Genomic DNA, 21677 nt, shown 5'->3' on the forward strand with positions numbered 1-21677 from the left:
GGTATGTAGAGATGGTGCTTTTGGGAAAAATCGTTATAGGCAAATCTTTCTAGCACTTTTATCTCAACATTTCTCAAAAAACAAGCATTTTTGCCTTGTTCTGGATACTGCAATTGCGCAGATCGCCACATCAAGGGGAGCTTTTCCTCTAACTTCATTCCATAAACAAACGCATTGTTGTGCATTACAAGTGTTTAACATTTCCATTCAGCTTCAAGGGACTGGCATTTTATTTAATAAAAGTCTCTGGGTGTGTCTTGTGTATCTGTTGTTTTAAATTAAAAGTCTCCTGCAAATTTTTGTATTTGTGATTTCATGATGATTTTCATTTCATACAGTTCTGAATACTTTTGCAGTGGCCAGCTATGCTTGTTTTTATTGTAAGTAGGTCATCAAAGATTGTTTTTTTTTCAGATTCTCAGGTATTTTGTATGTACAGTACATAACTGCCCAGAGTTCACTGCTTTGTTTACTAAGATACTTTTATGCAGCATCACTGATTCAGAGATTTCAGTATAACAGACCAAACAAATAACCCAGAAAAGTTTTTTTTTTTAGTTTTGGCAGCTCAAAACAATATTCGCTCCTCTTGCATTGCTCAAGATGTATTAATATTGTGTATTCTTCTGCTTCTGCACTTTATTTATTTGTTCTTCTGCTCTGCTTTCTTCTGATGTCGTTCTACCCCAGCCAATAACATAGTGTTGAGCACAGCAGTAGACAGAGCACATATTAAACTGTAAACACTGCGGATTCGAAGGGGAACTGAACACACAGTGTGTGGCGCCCTAGGGTAGTAATCCAAAGATTGTCATATTTGTTTTTCGGCCATTTTTGTGTGTCTAAATTACGCTAAATGAAGCTTTGATGACCCTGTTTTATTCATGGCCCTGCAGCGCCCCCAGAGCAAGGCCTATGAAAAATTAAACAGCTCTAATTTTTTTTGATAATCTTGCATAATTGAGCCTCCACTCATACGAGCTGTGCAGGTGGGGGGGTGAGCAGCATCTGGGGGAATAAATTCCAGACAAATGCTCATCCCAGCTGTCCAGGAGGCTCCCAAAGGCAAGCTCCGAGCACAGGCTCCAGGGGCTCGCAGTGGTAGATTTGAGTTAACAGCTCAACATGGAGCAAGATCAAATGCAAACAGCTGGAGGCATAATCATGATTCCCTCACTCTGCTCACATGCACAGACCTTTATTAGCACTTATACATGCAGAGTTATTACTGCTGTACTGTTTAAATGTGATTGCATAATTACACTAATATATCTATCTATCTATATATAATAGATCATTTTATCTATCATTGTAAAAGGACAATTAAAGCAAAATAAATGCAGGATCCTATACATTTTTTCCAAATCTATTTTTCTGTTATGTTATCTTTCTTCCCATTTGATTTTTGGTCTTATGTATTTGTTTATTTATTAATTTATTGCTTCACTTTTTTATGCATACTAACAACAACTAAAAAACTAGCAAAAAAGAAATTGCACCATGTTTACTGATTTTTTTTTTTAATCTGTAAAATATAACGTATATGGATTGTTCCCATTGGATCTCAGTTTTTTAGTCACAGATCTAATTTTTTTTAAGATCAGCTACACAAGAAATAAAGAAGAATTGTGAGACATAAATTTTAGCTTTTATTTTGAAAGTGTTTTGTGTTACTGCTTTGGTTTGTAGAAGTGATTTTATTTTGTAACGGCGCATTTGTAATTTGAATTGTTTTGACAAGGTCGGTTATTTGTTTGATTTAGCTACTTTTGTTTAGAAAAGGACTGTTCGTTTATATTAGTGACTTTTATTTCTACATGATTTGTTTGACTTTTGTTTGAAAACATTTATTACCATTTTATTTAGCTATTTTTATTTAGAAGAGGACTGTTTGTTTGTATTAGTGACTTATTTTGTCACGGCCTGTTTGTTCATTTGTTCGTAGTGACTTTTGTTTTGACAAGGTCTATTACTTCATTTGATTTAGCTACTTGTATTTAGAAGAGTTCTGCTTGTTTGTTTGTATTAGTGACTTTTATTTTGTCACGGCCTGTGTGTTTGTATTAGTGGTTTTTTTTTAACAAGGTCAATTACTTTATTTAATTTAGCTATTTTACTTAAAAAGGTTTGTTTGTTTGTTTGTTTTTATTAGTGACTGTTAATTGGCGTTTGTGACTTTTATTTTGACATGCTCTCTTTGTGTTGGTCAGCGCAGTGGGTCGTAATGATCGTAACTGGTGGTATCTGGCTATAATTGTCCATATGTGAACAGAAAAGCAACTCTAGCAATAATACATATTCCACATCCACATTCCCTGCAGGAGGCCCTGCCCTCACGCATATCCATATACTGTTTTTAGGCTCCATTTAACATGGCAAAAGTCACGGGACACGGTAGTTTCTTATCACACAGTTCTTATCCCATGGATTTGTGCTTGTTCCACTGTAGTTTATAATGATCTCAGTGAACGTTGAGTCGTGTTCAGCTGCGTATTTGTTCTCTCCCTGTTTGTTGAATAGCTGAGTGGGTTGATTAAGATGGAGGGATTTAGTGATGGCACAGAAATGAACGCAGATTCCTCATAATTGATCCTGCCGGCTGTAACTAAGCGCTAACAACCTAAATTGGAGAGTAAGTCCACACAGCCCGAAAGCACCTGCTCCAGAAAGGCAAACGAGCAGTAATGATGCTGCGTAAACACTGTTTGTAATGTGCTTAATAGAATTGGAGAAGGCAGTGGTAGTGTGAGTGTATGAGCATGTGCCTCTGTGTGTGTGTGTGTGTTTGTGTGTGTGTGTGTGTGTGTGTGTGTGGGAGATGAAAGAGGAGTGTAAATGCATGCAGTGAGGAATGGCTGGAGTATTCTCTCTTCATTCGTTTCATGCAGAGAGTGTGTGTGGACCGGAGTCGGAGTTGGAGCCTTTCATCTTTGACAACATCCTGAGGGGGAGCGCGGGGCATTGTGAATTTTTTTATGGGAATTTTTTTGTGTGAAGTATTTCAAAGGCCTCGGCACCACTGAGCTCGTACTCGTCAGTTTCAGTCGCTCTGCTGTTCCAAACAAGCAGGAATAGAAACTAATTATTCCTCACACTGATGTACATCATTTACCTATCTGACTCACTGACTCTGATTCACTGACTCCATGATACACTCATTCTCTGATTTCTTGCTCTTAGTCTCTGTAATTCTTTACTTCTGACTCCGACTGTACGTTGACTGACACTCTTAGTATCTTGACTCTCTAAGGCTACGTTCACATTACCAGGCTGAAGTGACTCAAATCAGATTTTTTTGCTCAATCTGGCTCAGATCTGTTTTTTTTCCATGGTTGTGTGAACATGCAACCCCGATTTTTTTAACTCTTCATATGTGGTCCTAAATCAGATACATATCCGATCCAAATATGCAGCAAGAATCTGAACGGTCAAATCAGAATTCATGTGTCTTTTCTCTTTACGCATTAGTGCTACATGCTTCTCTCTCGTACCCACGCATCTCCTGGTGCAGCTGTGTAGCTATAGCTGCAAAAACAGCAAAAGCAAACCGCCTGGCCTTTTTTTTTACCTCCTTGACCTGAGCTGTACTTCAGACCAGCTGTTTACTGTTTCTCCACTCCAGCAAAAGATGTGAACGTAGCCTAATTCTCTGACTCTCTGAATCTGACTCTGATTCTTTAACAGTCTCTATGATTCTTTATTTTTCTGACTCCGACCTACCACCATACAGTTTTAAGTGACTTAATACAAACAATCTGATTATCTTACTTTCTGATTCTCACTGTCAGACTCTCTGATTCCCTGTCTGTCTCTCTGATTCTCTAAATCTGACTCTCTTTATAAGTCACTGACTCTCTAAACCTCTGACTCTCTGACTTTCATTTTCTGACTCACTGGCTCTCTGATTCTGATAATCTGAGTCACTAACCATCTGACTCCCTGATTCTGAGTGTTTTTATTTTTTATTTGTTTTTATTATCTTCAACACACTGATTCTTCTTTTGTTGTGCTTTCTAAATATCTGGCCTAGATTTTTATGACATAACAAGAAACAAAGCAAACTTTAATAAACTCTAGGAAAGTTTAAATTATTTTTTGTTTCACTTTTTTATTTTATTTTTCCAAAACCATAAATGAAGCGGAATGAAAAAGCAAAGTCATTTGGGGGAAAATGTGATAAGTTACTGCACAGAAACATGTCCAGTCTGGGGAATTACTCAAGCAGCTTGTAGATAACAGTTCAATTATTGCTGCTGCTGTGCTGCTGTTTCATGAACTGGGCGAGATATTTTCTCTTAAATATCAAACCAAAACTCTCTGTAATGAAAACTGAATGATTACAAGGGGCAAAAAATTAAACAAATATTGTTTTGAAATATATAAAACCATATATTATATGCTAAGTTGGTGTTTTTAGGATGTCTCAGACTTGCGGCTTTGTGCAGCTGGCTTTTTTATAAAACACTTTAAAAAAACTTTTAAAAAATTGCTGTTAGTCTGAATAAGAGCATGTGCTCGAGGAAATGCTCTGTGGAATAGAGGGATAGAGAGAGAGAGAGAAAGGAAACCATTTGGGACTCGGAGAACGAGAGCAGAGGGAGAAAGGCCAATCGGAGCTCTGCAGACACGTCTACATCAGCTGTTTAATGGCTTGAATCTAACACAGGCCAATTAAAGGCAGGCGTAGTGCACAGGGGTGGGCTCCATTCATTTGAGAGGAAATTGAGGTTGAAATTATGCATTGTGCCGTTACACGGGCCAAAGCTGAGCAAATAGCTGCCTTTACCAACAGCACCACTGCCACAGAACACACACACACACACACAGAGGGAGAGAGGGAGAGAGAGAAAGATATGAAGGATACAATACTTTATGAGAATATGAGCTGAAGTAAAAAAGAGACAGATGAACAACTGCAGCATAGTGTAGCATTGCATATGAGAGTTCTGATAAATGAAATTAAACAAAGTGTTCGGCATTATTTTTATTTTATTTTTATTTTTTCACTTTAATAAATAATCTGTCGGTTTTTCAGCTGAAATATAAGAGCTGTACAGGACTGGTAAATTAGGCTTAGGACTTGTTTGTTTAGCAAAAAGCTGGATTTCTCTTTGCAAATTCCACTAATATACTCTCAGAATGGCTTAAATTTTAATGCAGTAATGCCAAAATGCTGCGTGGTGGGTTGTAACGCACTGAGGTATCTATCAATCAGTGCTTGGTGTCATAAAGAACCTGCATGCTGCAGCTTTTGTGACATTGCGAATGTTCCTTTTAACTGCAAAAGTTTCTCTCTAATTATCTTAACATAAATTATTTTAATCCACCTTTTTTCTCCTCTCCCTGTCCTCCTTTTTACTCTCTTTCTTCACACTTCTTGTATCCCTCATTTTAATTTAAAAGCCCTTTAAAAGTTTTTAATTGTGATTTCTAGACCTGTATCCAGAAAATAGTTGTGATAATTTATATTATTTTAATTTTAAGACCATTTTTACACATTATTTTTAAACACCAATGAACTGTTTATTATAAGGAAATGTTTAAATGTCATATAAAAACAGCCCATTCGTTTTATTCTCATTTACTAAATCCAAAAGACAATACTGAGTTCAGCAAAAATGATCATGGAGGTCATGTCTATTTATTGTAAAAAATGGAAGAAGAAATGAAAAATACAGAATCAGTGAGACAGGAGTAGGAACAGTTGAGTTGGCTCGAATATTTAAGCCCTGAGAGAGTGGCGTCCTTATTACAGCTAATGTTAGATTCTGCTTCTGACCTTTCGCTAATGTCACATGTCACACACTTTCACATCACTCGCGGACTGTGTGACACAACAGTAACCTTCCTGCTTTTATATGAAAATTTATAACAGGGGGCTCTGAGCACTGCCACTATGATCAGGAGATTACCGGTTCAAATCCTGTTCATGTAGCTTGCCATTGGCTACAGCTGGTCTGACTCTCTCTGGGTGGGTAGATGGCGCTCTTTCCCCACCTGATTAAAAAGGTGATGTCATTTAGCACAAGGCTGCATCTGTGAGCTGATGTATCAGAACCGAGTCGCTGTTACTCAGCAATGCTGCATCAACAGCAGTTGGAAAAGAGGCAGTGCCTGACTTCACTTGTATCGGAGGAGGCATGTGTTAGTCTTCACCCTCCTGGTGTTGGGGCATCACTAGTGGTAGGGGGAGTCATAATGAGTGGGTTGGGTAATTGGCCGTGTAAATTGTGGAGAAAATGGGAAAATAAATAAAATTCTATATGTTCATTCCATTTTTGTAGATTTTAGTGTACTACATAATTTGAACACAAAGTATCTTACACTGTGTCAAAAAATTGATAAATGGACTAAAAAAATAATATCTAAAATTACCTGGAAATAAACCTTTTTACATTAGCTTCCATGCAAAATGAATAAGGATTTACAGTCTCTACAGTAAAGAAAATGTGAAGCAGGGATAGTGAAAACACCAATATTATATCATTCACATATTCACATTATTGGAAACAATTCATACTTAATACAAAGTACTGTGGCTGTTTGGTTTGGAGTCTAGTTACTTCATTTTCATGTTATTCAGCGCTTTTTTCTTGTTCAGTGAAAGAAGGTAGTGTGTTTTAGGCTTGAAAAAGTGCAGTTAAGTCTGATATAGTTTCTGAGCTGGCTAGGTGAAGGGACAGTTATCGATACACAGGTCTGTCTTAGCTTTAATAATTTATACAACAGGGATCAGTCATGAAATAGTGACAATATCAAATCAAATTGCGTGTATTGACTGCGTACTGACTGTATCAATAGACTTATTCTAAGTTAAGAATGCTTAATACTGTAAATTATAGGTAATTTAACATTGCCTCCTCTTATACTGCTTAAGGCCTTCCCTGTGCACTCCTGTGTGTTACTCTCTGAGTGACCGACTCCTGGTGGGAGGTCCTGGTGGGCCGCAGCTCTGCAGACTTCAGCATTCCTCTTCATTACACCTGATTCAACTCATCAGCTAATAAACAAGACCTTCATGAGCTGAATTCAGAACAACGGAAAATGCTAAGCTCTGCAGAGCTGTGGACCCGCAGGAACCCGGACACACACGCCTGCTCCGAGGGCGGGATACACTCTGTTAAATCCCTCCAGCAGAAAACCTAATGTAGTGTAAATTAATGAAGGATTGATTCAATCGGTAGTGAACGGTAGTCACTGTGAATACTGGAATGCATTGAGTAGAGGTTTTCTTTGTTTCTAGCTCTATTGCAAAGTGCAAAAGCAGGATCAGTTAAAAAGGGACACACAAGCTTCCTCCTATTGACTCCTATTTCTCCCAATGATTCTCTTCATTTTCGCACAGGCCTATGCCATAGAGTACTCCTTTAGAGCAGGAGGAGCTGCTGACGCACTACTCTATTTGTTGTTTTCTGATCCTTCAGTCTTCACTATCATTCTTACTCATTTTCATTGTCAACACCCAATGATAACAACCACATGAAACACACTGAAAACAGAGGTACAATATAAGTACTTTTTTGTACTCATTGGTACACTTTTCATAATTGTACACTCAAAGGTATAACATTGGTCTTTACAGGGTCAGATGTGTTCCCTCTGAGGTAAAAAGTCTTTCCTAACAGCAGGAACAAAGATTTGTACCATTTAACCAGCCAAAAGGTACATTCGGTATTTTGTATCACTATACTAATAAACAATATATATTTTAATTCTACATTTTTCATTCGATAGCCAGACAATTGTGGATCATCATGTTTTAAAACATATTCAGTTGATGATGATGTTTATAATCTTTATCATCTTTACTGGTGCAAAAAACAAGGGTATGAAAAAAAAAGACTTTCACTGAAAGGTACTCTATTGTACCTCAATATAAGCTGTACAGCAACAAGCTTTATACAAATCTGTTCTTATTTTTCTTAGTGTGTATGGAACCACTTAGTAAACACCTGGTACACCATTGAAGCCTCATAGCAACACCTCAGCAACCAATCCCTGCCCATAGCAACTTCATATAGCATCACGTATACCACAGCAACACCTTAGCAACAGCTATACCACGGCAACACTGTTCTTAGGAAGTGCTTAGCAACATCTTAAGCAACCAACACGTTGCTTCATCTTATCAACAGCCTAGCAACATTGAGGAAATGGTTAAGAACAACTTATCAACCCATTACAGAACAATGAAACCAAATAGTAACACCATAGCAACCAACACTATGCTGTGGCAACTTCTTAAGCCCTATCCGGATGGGATTCATTACTCAGGGGGACGTGTGTGAAAAATTATTTTACACTTCTACTCAGTGATAAAAACTTCTGCATCCAGACTGCATTTAAAAAAAACAGGAGGAACAGTGAGTTTTGGGGTTTTCTCAGTCACATGACATCATGTTCAGTAGCTCCTCCATTTCCTCTCGCTGTTGTGTTTATGTGGATCTCCGTGGAACACGCGCCCAAAGTGTAATGGCAGTGGACAAATAGCTATTTTATTAAACACGAGGTGACAAAACTCAGAGATGTGAGTCCGGACAGAATGAATAAAAATGACAAAAAAAGCATTCTAAAAAAGCAGTAGGTTTTCAGCCTGTAATTTTCTCTGAGGACGCCTGAGAAAAACACATACATGGTCGTTCCGGACGGGAAAAAAATCACAGAGGACCCCCCAGGACCCCCCGAGAAACCAGTCCCGTCCGGATAGGGTTTAAGTAACCATCTTGCAACATCTTAATAACCACCTAGCAACACCTTATCAACAGCCTAGCAATATTGTGGAAATGCTGAAGAACAACTTTAACTTCAATCCTTTACCACACAATAAATCCACATACACAGCAGCACCACAGCTATACCACAGCAACATCTGTCATAAACTAGTTTTAAGGCATTATTATTATTTGATTAAATAATTTGATAAAACAGTGTATATTTTGTTTTTTTTTCTGAATCAGTGATTGGTCCGTTGCTGCCTGTGCAGCAGTTTTAGGGGTTTTAGGGGGGTGCAGCCGGGGGGGGGTTTACCCAGTGTTGCCATGACAACCCTGGCCGTTGTCAACACGTCATTCTAATAGTGACAAATGGTACTTATTACATCAGTGTTAATTTCCTCCTCAATCAGCCTCAGATGCAGATCCTCAGACTGAGCTGATCGAATTGTGTCAGTGTAATTACTGCCAGCAGACCCTATTAAAAGCATGGCTGCTGTATCCAGTGTCAGGCCTTATAGGCAGACTTATCACTCACTCACTGGCACTCACTGCTTTTCTGAGATCTTTCTTCTGGATGCTGATTTGTTTTTGCTGTATGATCATATTTTCAGTTGTTAACAGTATAATTCATGCTGACTGACAAGAAATCCGTTTTTTGCTTCTCCTTTGTTTTAGGAGTAATATTAGCTGATATCTTACTCTAAGATCAATATAAAAGTCAAAAGGCAGCTGATATATTATTTGCTGACACATTGGAAAATGTAATTATTAGTTTATTATTTTGATACAGCTGATAATCAAACATGAACTGTGTATTAGCTTGCACACATAGCGGTTACTAATTGATTTACCCAGGCCTGCAGTCTCATGTCGGACCAGCCCAGGGTGCATCCCAACCCACACTTTAGTTGCTTATATAGCAGTTATAAAATAAAATAGTGCTCCATCATTAGGAATGCATGTATATATAATGCTTTATTCTATTTGAAATACAAATTCCGTATTGATGCATTTGTTATTTTTCTAATGATAAGATGTAAGGGTAACACTTCATTTTAAGGAACACAAATTAGGTGCTTATTCATGTCTTTTTATTTGCTTAATAAAGCCTTAATTTGACATTTGTAAATTATTTATCCACTACTTATTAGGCTTTAATCTGTGTAAGTGTTATTGGTGCTTAAATAGGGGTCTGTTATGTGGAAATGATGGTAATAATGGCTGTATTAGTTCTTATAGTGCACAATAAACAGTTATGTTAGCACCCTGTTGAGCAGATTATTAAGCATTAACTATTAGTTAATTCTACATGTTATTAGTGTATAATTGGCCGAAGTTTGATCTTTGTGAGTTTGGCAAGGTTATGGCTGTGCTGGAGTTTACTGAGTTAATAAGGGGTTAATAAGTCACTAACACATCAAAAGTTAGGCACTTAAAAAAATAATAAATATTTAATCAATCACAGACCCCTAATTAAGCACAAATAACACTTACACAGAATAAAACCTAATAAGTAGTGCATAAATCATTTACAAATGTCTAATTAAGGCTTTATTAAGCAAATAATAAGACATGTATAAGCGCCTAATTTGTTTTCCTTAAAATAAAGTGTTACAGATGTAAGTTTAGTAAACCAAAACAAACAAGTCAGTAGTCAGAAGTTGTGGGTCATACGCAGGCAAAAACAGTATAAAAGGCTAAGCTAACTCATAAAATATAAAAACATAGCAAAAAGTCAGAACACAGAAAAAAAAAAAACAGATAAAACAGGACTGGAAAAGCAAGACACAGACAAGAAACTCTTTTTATAGACTGACAGAACCAGATTTAATACTCAGCCAGGTGTGAGTAAAGTGCAGGGGTATAAACAATGCTTGAAACAGGTGAAGCCAATAATCAGGTGATTGTGGTCTGGGAGGTGTCATGTGATCAGTGATTTGTTCTGTGGAGTGAGAGTCCGGGGCACGCTGGGAACTGGAGTTGTTTTACACCCCATGGTTCTGGCAGTGACACTTTAGCCATTTTTACAATTCAAAATATGTGCTAAAATATATACAAAGATATCAAACCAACTGGAACAGACAAAACAGCTTCCGCATATTAGTGATCTTCTTTCATGCGTTAAAATGGAGGAAAAAATCAAACTAAAATAAACGAAATACCATATGTAACATAATGGGCCTCCATTCAGTCTGACTTTTGTCATTATGTAAATTATGCAGTTAGGTGGTCACTGTTGCCAATGTGCCATTGGCATTTTGGATGGATGCCATCAAATGAAGAATGTTGTTTCTTTACAAAATATTTAGATGAAAGAATATATATAATAAATAACCATGGCTGTTAATGAATCTCTATACAGGCCATTTAGGAGTGGTCTTATCTAGGATAAATCATATCTAATATCTGAAGCTAAAATTGGAATATTTGCTTCAGCACCAGTTGGTTGGAGTGCTGGTGGGTTTATTACCACTCATCTCTCTCACTGGAGATGCTGAATTTCCTTTCACTTGTTTAGACAGTTGAGGGAACGCAGTTCACTAATTGGACATATTTGAAATAAATGTGCTAATTGCTCCAATTTAACTGGCAACATAATTGGGTTGGAATACCCCTCTCTCTCCTCTCCTCTCCTCTCTCTCTCTCTCTCTCTCTCTCTCTCTCTCTCTCTCTCTCTCTTTTTTCTCTCTTTTTCTATCTCTTATGGTTTGTCTGGAGCCATTAGGTTTCTCCTACAAATAAAGATGCACCGAAATGAACATTTTTGGACAGAAACACAAAATATTTGGCTTTTCACAGGTTTTCATTTATTTTTTCCTTATAATTGTTCAACATTAAATACATTATTAATTTAAAGTATTTGTTAACTAAAGGTTTTTGTCTTGCTTTTCATACAAAATAACAATTAAAAAATATTTACTGATCACCGAGCATTCTCAAAAAAATTCAAGAGACATACCAAGAAAGCATTAAACAATTTTCTTATCTGAGCTATTCTTATAATTAATTGTTTAGCTGGAAAACAGCCAGTTTTCAGATTAGTGTTAAAATGTGAAAAGTGACGACAAACCCTTTATTTATGTTTGTTTATGTGAGTAGAGTGTAAAAATGAACTTAAACCTGCCGTTTGCCAGCTCTTCTTCATGCAGATCAAAGTGTTCAGAGTGTTGGACTCAACTGGTGGAGAGTTGTTAGGCCGGGGTCATGCAGGTACACTGACCCTAATCAGTTCCCATAAGACCTGATAATCCCTGTAGAACTGTCAGGCTGCCTTCAGGATTTATCATTGATTAGCTGCAAACAAGCTAAACAGCCTAGTGCTTCCCACCTGCAGCGTATGACCATAATACTGCTTTTCCAGTGCGTCTACAACCTGAACCATGAGCTGAGGAAAATACGCTGCCTTCAGGTTTCTTTTCCAGGGATGTTTATTCAGTTCACAACCAGAAAATGCAAAACCACATGCTGCACAAATTGAATTTTTATATGTTGCAGGCCTGAAATATGTAGTTCAGTAGTTTCTAAATCAGTTTCTCTGATTTTGCTTATTATAAGTATATGTAAAATGAATCAATGTTGTTTTATTCTATGAACTAAAGGCAACATTTCTTCCAAATTCCACATAAAAATATTGTAATTTAGAGGATTTATTTACAGAAAATAGAATGGCTGAAATAACAAAAAAGATGCAGAGCTTTCAGACCTCAAATAATGCAAACAAGTTTATATTTATCAATATTTTGTGGAATAACCCTGGTTTTTAATTACAGTTTTCATGCATCTTGGCATGTTCTCCTCCACCAGTTTTACACACTGCTTTTGAATAACTTTATGCCACTCCTGGGACAAAAATTCAAGCAGTTCAGCTTGGTTTGATGGCTTTTGATCATCCAGCTTCCTCTTGATTATATTCAAGAGGTTTGCAATTTTGGTAAAATCAAAGAAAGTCATCAATTTTAACTGGTATTTTATTTTTTCCAGAGCTGTATATTAACAAATAAAATAAAGTTGACCGGACAAAACATTAAATTTGTTGGGTTCATACTGTCTGCAGTGGAGTAAAGGTCAGAGTAACTGTAAGAAAAAATGTGTTATTTTAATTAATTTAATCTTTAGCCAAATTAGCTTTAGCTTGTTTATGCCTTTCACCCAGATGTGAACCAGCAAATACTTGTTTATGCACATGCGTAGAATTATGCAGCTGTATTTTCACCAATGTTTTTGGAGTAATGCTGTAAAACAGACATTTTTGTTCCCTAAAGATCCTTTGTTGTCAGACAATGCCATAGACGTTATTTAAATGAAATGTTTAAATGTGAATAACATTACATTCATAGAGTCTCCCTATAATTCAGTATGTTGTTTTTTATTTTTTATTTTTTTCTTCTTTCATATCCATTATTTTACAATACCAAAACTATTCTCAACCCTTTATTTTGTATGAGTGAGCATCAAGCTATTTTTTGTGGTTGTATTTAATCTCCTTGCCTTTTTTAAAATAATCATATACACATACTGCATTTTCTCTCCCACCCTCCCACTCCCTTTTTCCCACTGCTGGTAGAGGGGGTCTTGCACAACTGCATTTAAACGAGGAGCCGAAACCCCCTCAGGATATCAAATCCTGGGCTCCTATTTCTAACTAGGTCATTGCTTACAATAGCTGCAGACTCCCTTTTCCCCCACTTCGCCTCCTTCATACTCCCTTACCCTCAAACCCTATATGCCACTAGCTGTGTTCGGCAGCCTGTGTGCCTCCCAATCTGATGAATTCTGAACTGATTTAGGCTGAACTGATTTTTTACAGTTGCTGTGGGTAAAGAAGGTGTGAAAAACTAATAGTGCATCAGTTGAAGTCAAAGGGTTAATATAAACCTGAACACCCAAGTACATTAGACCCGAGTCTCAATCTCAAGACCATAAACAAGCAATCTTACCTTTTACACTGTTATTGATACCAGTAAAGTCCAATACTTCTGCTTGATGTAATGTTAATTAGATTTTATGTAATGTTATTTTTTAGAAATTACATGATTAAATATATGTATCAATATATATGTCAATATATATTGTCTGAAATCACTGATAATAAATATATAGTTTTTTAAAGATTTCATCTTGTTATTTATGTGATAAATCTTAATCTAAACTCTCTATCTCAGCTTTTTGCTTTAGACTTGACTTTAGACTAAGACTTGGAATGTCTTGGTCTTGACACAGACTTGACATTTCCTGGTCCTGGTCTTGGTCCTGGTCTTGACTTAGACTTGGCATGTCTTGCTCTTGGTCTTGACTCAGACTTGACATGTCTTGGTCTTGGTCTTGACTCAGACTTGACATGTCTTGGTCTTGGTCTTGACTCAGACTTGACATGTCCTGGTCTTGGTCCTGGTCCTGGTCTTGACTCAGACTTGGCATGTCTTGGTCTTGGTCTTGACTCAGACTTGACATGTCATGGTCTTGGTTTTGACATGGTCTCAACATGTCCTCATTTTGGTTTTGACTGAGACTTGTCTTGGTCTTTACAAACACTTGACATGTCTTGATCTTGGTCCTGACATGGACTCGATATGTCCTGGTCTTGGTTTTGACATGCCTTTGTCTTGGTCTTGACTCAGACCTGGCATGTCTTGGTCTTGGTCTTGACATGACCTGGTCTTGGTCTTCACTCGGACTTGACATGACCTGGTCTTGGTCTTGGCATGGACTCAGCATTTCCTGGTCTTGGTCTTGACATAGACTCGACATGTCTTGGTCTTGGTCTTGACATGGACTCGACATGTCCTGATCTTGAACTTGACACGTCCTGGTCTTGGTTTTGACATGGAATCAACATGTCTTTGTTTTGTAGACGTAGACTCGACATGTCCTGGTCTTGGTCTTAACCTGGACTCAACATGTCCTCATTATGTCTTGGTCTTAACATGGACTCATTATGTCCTGGTCTTGACATAGACTTGATATGACTTGGTCTTGATTTTAAGATGGATTCAACATGTCCTGGTCTTGGTCCTCACATGGACTCGACATATGCTCTTCTTGGTGTGACTGAATTACTAGAATGTAATGTTTTTCCTTGTCATATAAAAGCAGTATATTATATTTTATAAGTCACTTCATTCTGTTTATGAAAAAAAAAACAGTGTGAAATAACGGAGGCTGCTTTTAATGTATTCTAAACCCAAAGCATCAGCTCAGTAGCAACACAAGTCACGTTCAAGACACTGCTCTTCTCAAAGTGTGTCTTTAAAGAGAGTGAGCGAGAAGATGTTTTATTTGGTAAAAGAAGAAAAAATCACAGATTTAAGGAAAATCAGTTTGTTTGAGTGTACATATCTTATATACTAAAACCTGTGTGATTGAACTGCAACTAAATTCTCCTTCTTTTTCTGTCTCTCTTTCTCTGTCTCTCTTCCAGGATCAAGATATCTCATTACATCCACAGGGGCCTTGTATATTCTGGATGTGCAGTCAGAGGATGCGGTGAATATCTACCGGTGCACCACACGCCATCGCTACACAGGAGAGACCAGACAAAGCAACAGCGCCCGACTTCTTTTATCAGGTGAGCCTCAGTATGTTTGGCTTATGGAAGGAAGTTGGGAATAGAATGGTATATTAATATCACAATCCCACAACAACCTACATCTGTATAAGTTGTAAGGTGTTATCTTGTGAGTGGGTTTGAACACTGAGTTTGAGCAAGGTCTGATAGTGGGTGCCATGTGTTGGCATGTGTTTACTGGGAATATGTGATAGAAATCATTAATCATCGTGATCGTATGGATTTTATTAATTCATGAGTTGCTTGTCTGTTCACACAGACAATTCTAGCCGGACACCACTGGTCACAATCATTACCACCCACTGTGCTGTCCACTGTCTGCTACTATCCGTCGTCACTCATGATCAGGAATCGTTTCCCAGAACTCTAATAATCTATTAATTCATATCAAATTACCAAGAGCACACTAGCCAGTGTTTAACTTCCCTCACAAGATAACACCTCACAACTCACAACCAAGACATGTCCTACTCTTGGTCTGAATGCATATGAAATATTTTTGCTCATCATACATGTATTAAAAACAAGGGTGCCAAATAACTGAGGCTGCTTTAAATGCATTCTACACCCAAAGCATAGCCCATTGTCAGCTTTACTCACAAGATAACACCTCACAACTTATACAGATTTTGGCATTCCCAAGCCATTTCCTGAGCTAACCTTTTACTATCAGGTTAAATAATGGATTTACAGCAGTGAACATCAACTTATGTAAAAAGTGTTATGGCATATTTTGCCGAATCAGTGCCATTTCTGTCCTCAATAAATTATTATGTATAATATAATAATAAATTATGTATAATAATACAATAATAAATTATGTATAAATGTGCACAGAAAATAACTTTAGAGTCGTGTACATTGACCTAATTGCAAAGAAAAATATAATATTTAAAATTATATATATATATATATATATATATATATATATATATATATATATATATATATATATATATATATATATATATATATATATATATATATATATATATCATTAATAAAAACCACTTAGAACACTGAAAAAATAGCATTTGTTACTATAAACCTAACCATGAAATATAATTATTAAAATCCTTCAGGGATGTAATTTATTTGCATTGTTGTGTGACTTCAAATCCCATATATGCTTTAAAAAAATCATAATAAATCTATAATATTTAAGTTAAAATACACATTTTAGTTGTGTCCTTAGGTTTCACTCATTCCTGTTAGCATAAAACATTACCCCATCTAAAACATCTGGAACATTCTACAAGTCACATCTACAACAGGAAGTGACATCAGCTGGTTCTTCTGAAGATCATGGAAAGAGCAAAATTAGGTTTACTAATTAGTTTTTCTGTATATTTGATCTTATTGTAACTGTAATGACTGAGGAGGCCAATCCTAGCTCTCTGACCTGTTACCTAAATTAATTCTTAGATCTTATTTTTTCATTTTTAAAATACACATTTTTGGACAATCACTAGAATGTGCTCAGTGTCCTCATGCTATTAGCATGGCTATTTTTTTTTACGTTTTTGCTAATTCTATGCTAAAAACTCAGTCCTGTTAGACATAAAGATATAAAAAGTAACAGGAGTGAGTTTCAGTAACAAAAATGAATGTCATTAACAGGAATGCTTTTTTTAATATAAATATCAATGTGAGCATGCAGTCAACCATTTCTTTAAAATAAAGTCTTTTTTTAAGAGAAAATCAAAGGAATTAGAGAACTTTCTTTTAAACATGCCTTTTAAATGTCACATGAGTTTTGTAACCATCTTCAGATTAGAAACCTTGTAAAAAAAATAAGTAAATCTGCCTGAGTTTGTCCAGTACATGTTTTGAACAGTTAGTTAAAAACATGTATTATTAGATTTAGTTGAAATAAGATAAAAAAAAATAAGATAGAAAAAAAATGCCCTTATTTAAATGTTATTAAATGTTATTAAAATAATGAGAGTTCATAGCTTTTTCTTATTGGTTTCATTACATCAGTCAAACCCCACCTCTCGACTTTGTCATAAACAGATGTGGATTGTTTTACAGATGGTGACTCTGCTGCTCTCTCTGTTTGTCAATCTTTCAGAACCTGTCGATTCTGCACCAGTAATTCTGGATGGATTTGAGCAGAAGGAGGTTATGGTGGGTCGTCGGGTGGAGCTGCCCTGTAAAGCGTCCGGTCACCCGCCGCCTCGGTATCGATGGCTGAAGGACAACAGCCCGCTGGAGTCAGACAGTCGCTTCCACCAAAGCGTCTCTGGGCTTCTGATCGAGGCCACGAGACCCAGTGATGGAGGAAACTACGTGTGTGAAGTGTGGAATAGCTTTGGCAATGCTAAAGTGGTGGGAAGATTGCAAGTCAAACGTGAGTGTTGCAAACATGTTTTTGTGGTCATTTGTTAATATACATCCATTTTTTTAAAAAGCTGTTAATACATTCCAAAAAAGTTTGGACAGAAGTAATTTATGGCTGGTAATGAAGTAAATAAATAAATAAACAAATAATGATGTGATTTCAAACTAGTTATGGAAACAAGGGATTTAAATTTAAAGTCTTTGAGGAGCAAAGTCTTATGGGGAGAGAATCTCCAGTTTGTCAACGAATGATTGAAATACAATTAGTCAAACAAATATTGAACTATTTAAAAACAATGATTGATTGAAAAGAGTGATTGGAAAGATTAAGGTCTTAGAACAATAAGTGTGTAACAAAGCATCATTGCACAATGAATTGGGATGGAAAAATTTGATAATGTGCTTCATAGGAACATATGATTCCATGTTCTGTTTATGAAATGTTACGCAGTTACAATGTTTAAACACCAGTGCAGGCCAAAGAACGAGTGGGCATAAGCAAATGGCAGATGATATGCCATTCATTTTTCATTGTTTATACACTTAAAATAGAACTAAAAAAAATAAGTCAAAGTTGCCTTAATTTTTGTCACTCAAAATTTGTTCCAAATATTGTAAGAAAATCCAATCATGAATCCAAAATCGTGAGCAGAGTTCATTGTTACATCCCTATAAAAAAAAAAAAAAAAATCTGCATTTAAGATGACATCTTTTTTATGTACATTCATGCACTGTATTTTTCAGCAAGACAATGCAAAGGCACATGCTGCACACATTACAAAGGCATGGCTGCGGAAAAAAGAGGGAATGATTACTGGATTGGCCTGCCTGCATTCCTGATCAGTCCCCAGTAGAGAATGTGGGGAGAAATACAACAAAAACAAAAAGTTTTAGAACAACCTTGTATTTTTGTATGATTTATGACTGTGTAATATACAGCTCTGGAAAAAATTAAGAGACCACTTCAGTTTATTCATAAAGTTGTAAGAGTTCAGAAATCAATATTTGGTGGAATAACCCTGATTTTTAGTCACAGTTTTCATGCATCTTGGCATGTTCTCCTCCACCAGTCTTACACACTGCTTTTGGATAACTTTATGCCACTCCTGGTGCAAATATTCAAGCAGTTCATGGTTTGATGGCCTGTGCTCATCCATCTTTCTCTTGATTATATTCCAGAGGTTTTCAATTAGGTAAAATCAAAGAAACTTGTCATTTTTGTCTCATCAATTGGTCTCTTTTTTTTTCACAGCTGAATATCTAGGGTTCATACTGTGTTCTTCTTCTAAATTCTATATTCTATTTGTCTTTTTTATCATATATTCAAAAAGTGTAAAAGCTATTGGGCATTTTCACATAAAAGTTTAACAATTAAGAACTCCTCTCTGTATCTGTGTGTTCTTCTCCAGAGCCATTAAAGGCGGTTGTTAGCCCTCGCAAGGTTCGGGGCAGCGTGGGCAGTCAGGTGTCTCTCTTCTGCAGCGTCACTGGCTCTGATGAATATGACATCACCTGGTACAGAAATGGTGAGAGAATCCAGCATGGCCCCAGTGTGCGCATCACCGGCATTAACCACGAAAACCTGGTGATGGAGGGCATGGCTAAGAGTGACGGAGGAGCCTACCAGTGCTTTGCTCGCAACGGAAAGATGTCCACCCAGGACTTTGTGCAGGTCATCTTGGAGGGTAAGTTTAAAAACCTGTTATTTCCTGTTCTTAAGTCATAGAAACTGCCAAAGCCAAACTTTCTCTTTATTTCAAACCTTAAAACGTGAGACGTTTTACAAGATGTTTTGGTTTTCTGAAGTGTGTCTTATCTAATCATCTGCGTTTGGTTGAGGTGGAAATTCTGTAAATAGAATTTATCACCAAACTATCCGTCACGTGACATTGAGGTGAATGGTGCCCTTGGACATTAAGTATCTACCTGAGCCTGGTTGCTGGGGCAACCGTGTCCCATCTTCACAGAACTGTATAAAGAGATATTGATAATCTATAATGATGTGAAGCCAGCCTGGATGATCAGAGAGCAAAGAAGAGTGATCATTTCAAAGACACTGAAAACAGAGAAAGAGAGATAAAGAACTGGAATGAAAAAGCAGGCAAAATTGCTAAATTTGAAGGACAGTCTATTTGCAGGTTTTCCTCAGTACTTGTAGTGTTTCTTTCTTAACATTTTTTATACTTTTCCTGATTCTCCTGATGACCAGATGCTCACATGCAGCTTTTTATTTATGATTTACTTATTTTATTATCTATATTTAGTTAGTATATTAGAAATGTACTTTTTTAATATAAAAAACATGAAATATCTAAATATTCCACCAGCCAAATATTTAAGCAATAATACACAAGCTATAGTGTGTAATATTGGCACTGCTGTGTATTGTTGGCCTCAAGTGTATTATTCAGATTATACCACAGTTCTATTATGGCTGTTTGTTAAAAGATTTTGAGTTAAAGAGGAGGAGAAAATATGATCTGTTTGGTTATAAACAGTCTGTGAGTTAAAATAGTTCCATTGCTACTCTGTTTGTAGCTGCGCTGTTTGGCTTGTAAGCGCTGCATTGTTGCTAGGTTACCTGTATGTGGTGGAGTAATACATGAAGAGCTTCGGTTACAGTGCATAGTGAATAGCTGTACAGACACATTACCCTGACATACCGAAATGTTATGGGACACTGGACTAGTATAAATGTCCCATGACTTTTGCCATGTTCTGGGAAATTAAAGCTACGTTCAGTGTGGACAATCACTTTGTCGTCCTCTAAGGCTGCAGAATATAAAAAGTGACATTTCTGCAATATATATTGTGAGATTAAAATTACAACAATTCTTCAAAAGTCAATGATCCAATATACAGTATCACAATAGTAATAATTATCCAAGATTGGAGTACATTAAACAATATTAAGCAAATATTTGCTTACGGTTTAAGGTTTAGAGCAGAAAAAAATAAGAGACCACTTAAAAATGATGTTTGTTCTTGATTTAAATAAATTAAAAAGCTCTGGAATATAATCAAGAGGAAGATGGATGATCACAAGCCATCAAACCAAGCTGAACTGCTTGAATTTTTGCACCAGGAGTAAAGGCATAAAGTTATCCAAAAGCAGTGTGTAAGACTGGTGGAGGAGAACATGCCAAGATGCATGAAAACTGTGATTAAAAACGTGGGTATTCCACCAAATATTGATTTCTGAACTCTTAAAACTTTATAAATATGAACTTGTTTTCTTTTCATTATTTAAGGTCTGAAAGCTCTGCATCTTTTTTTGTTATTTCAAACATTTCTCATTTTCTGCAAATAAATGCTCTAAATGACAATATTTTTATTTGGGATTTGGGAAAAATGTTGTCTGTAGTTTATAGAATAAAACAACAATGTTCAGTTTACTTAAACATATACCTATAAATAGCAAAATCAGAGAAACTGATTCAGAAACTGAAGTGGTCTTTAATTTTTTTCCAGAGCTGTATATAAGCTTTAAAATGTCTATATTTTAAACTCACACAGTTTCTTCCTTGTGCTTTATTTTCCAGACGGCACACCAAAGATCCTCTCAGCCTTCAGTGAAAAAGTGGTCAGTCCCAACGAACCCATCTCGCTTGTCTGTCATGTGAAAGGAACGCCCCTGCCCACCGTCACCTGGACGCTGGATGACGACCCGGTCATCAAGGACAGCCACCATCGCATGGACCGCGTCATCACGGCCGAGAGTCACACGCTCAGCTACCTGAACGTCTCCCACACGCAGGTCACTGACGGCGGGGTGTACCGGTGCACGTGCAACAACTCCGCCGGATCGGTCTCCTACCAGGCGCGAATAAACGTAAGAGGTGCTTGTCAGATCAGCTCCTCCAAAACAAATTAATTAATACAGTTAAATACTCACTGATTTAACTTGTTTTACTGTTTATATTGTTTTTTTTTTCTTCTATGAAGTAATGTCCCAAGTTTCATTCATCGGAGAGATATTTGTTAACTTAAATTTGGAACCAATTTCAAAATTTGCTATAACCATAATATAACTATATATTATATATAACTATAAC

The 21677-nt window shown here is 36.6% G+C and overlaps 1 protein-coding gene across 1 annotated transcript in view; it reads left to right on the forward strand.

The window, feature by feature from the left end:
- Window positions 1-21677, forward strand: part of dscamb (Down syndrome cell adhesion molecule b) — a 135292-nt gene that overhangs the window by 74749 nt on the left and 38866 nt on the right. Inside the window, exons 4-7 of the mRNA XM_022679006.2 lie at window positions 15133-15279; window positions 17354-17632; window positions 19032-19307; window positions 21165-21461. Coding sequence (XP_022534727.2) covers window positions 15133-15279; window positions 17354-17632; window positions 19032-19307; window positions 21165-21461 — 999 coding nt within the window. The remainder of the gene's footprint in view (window positions 1-15132; window positions 15280-17353; window positions 17633-19031; window positions 19308-21164; window positions 21462-21677) is intronic.

The sequence above is a fragment of the Astyanax mexicanus genome, chromosome 4 (assembly GCF_023375975.1).
Source record: "Astyanax mexicanus isolate ESR-SI-001 chromosome 4, AstMex3_surface, whole genome shotgun sequence".
NCBI classification, from domain to species: Eukaryota; Metazoa; Chordata; class Actinopteri; order Characiformes; family Acestrorhamphidae; genus Astyanax; species Astyanax mexicanus.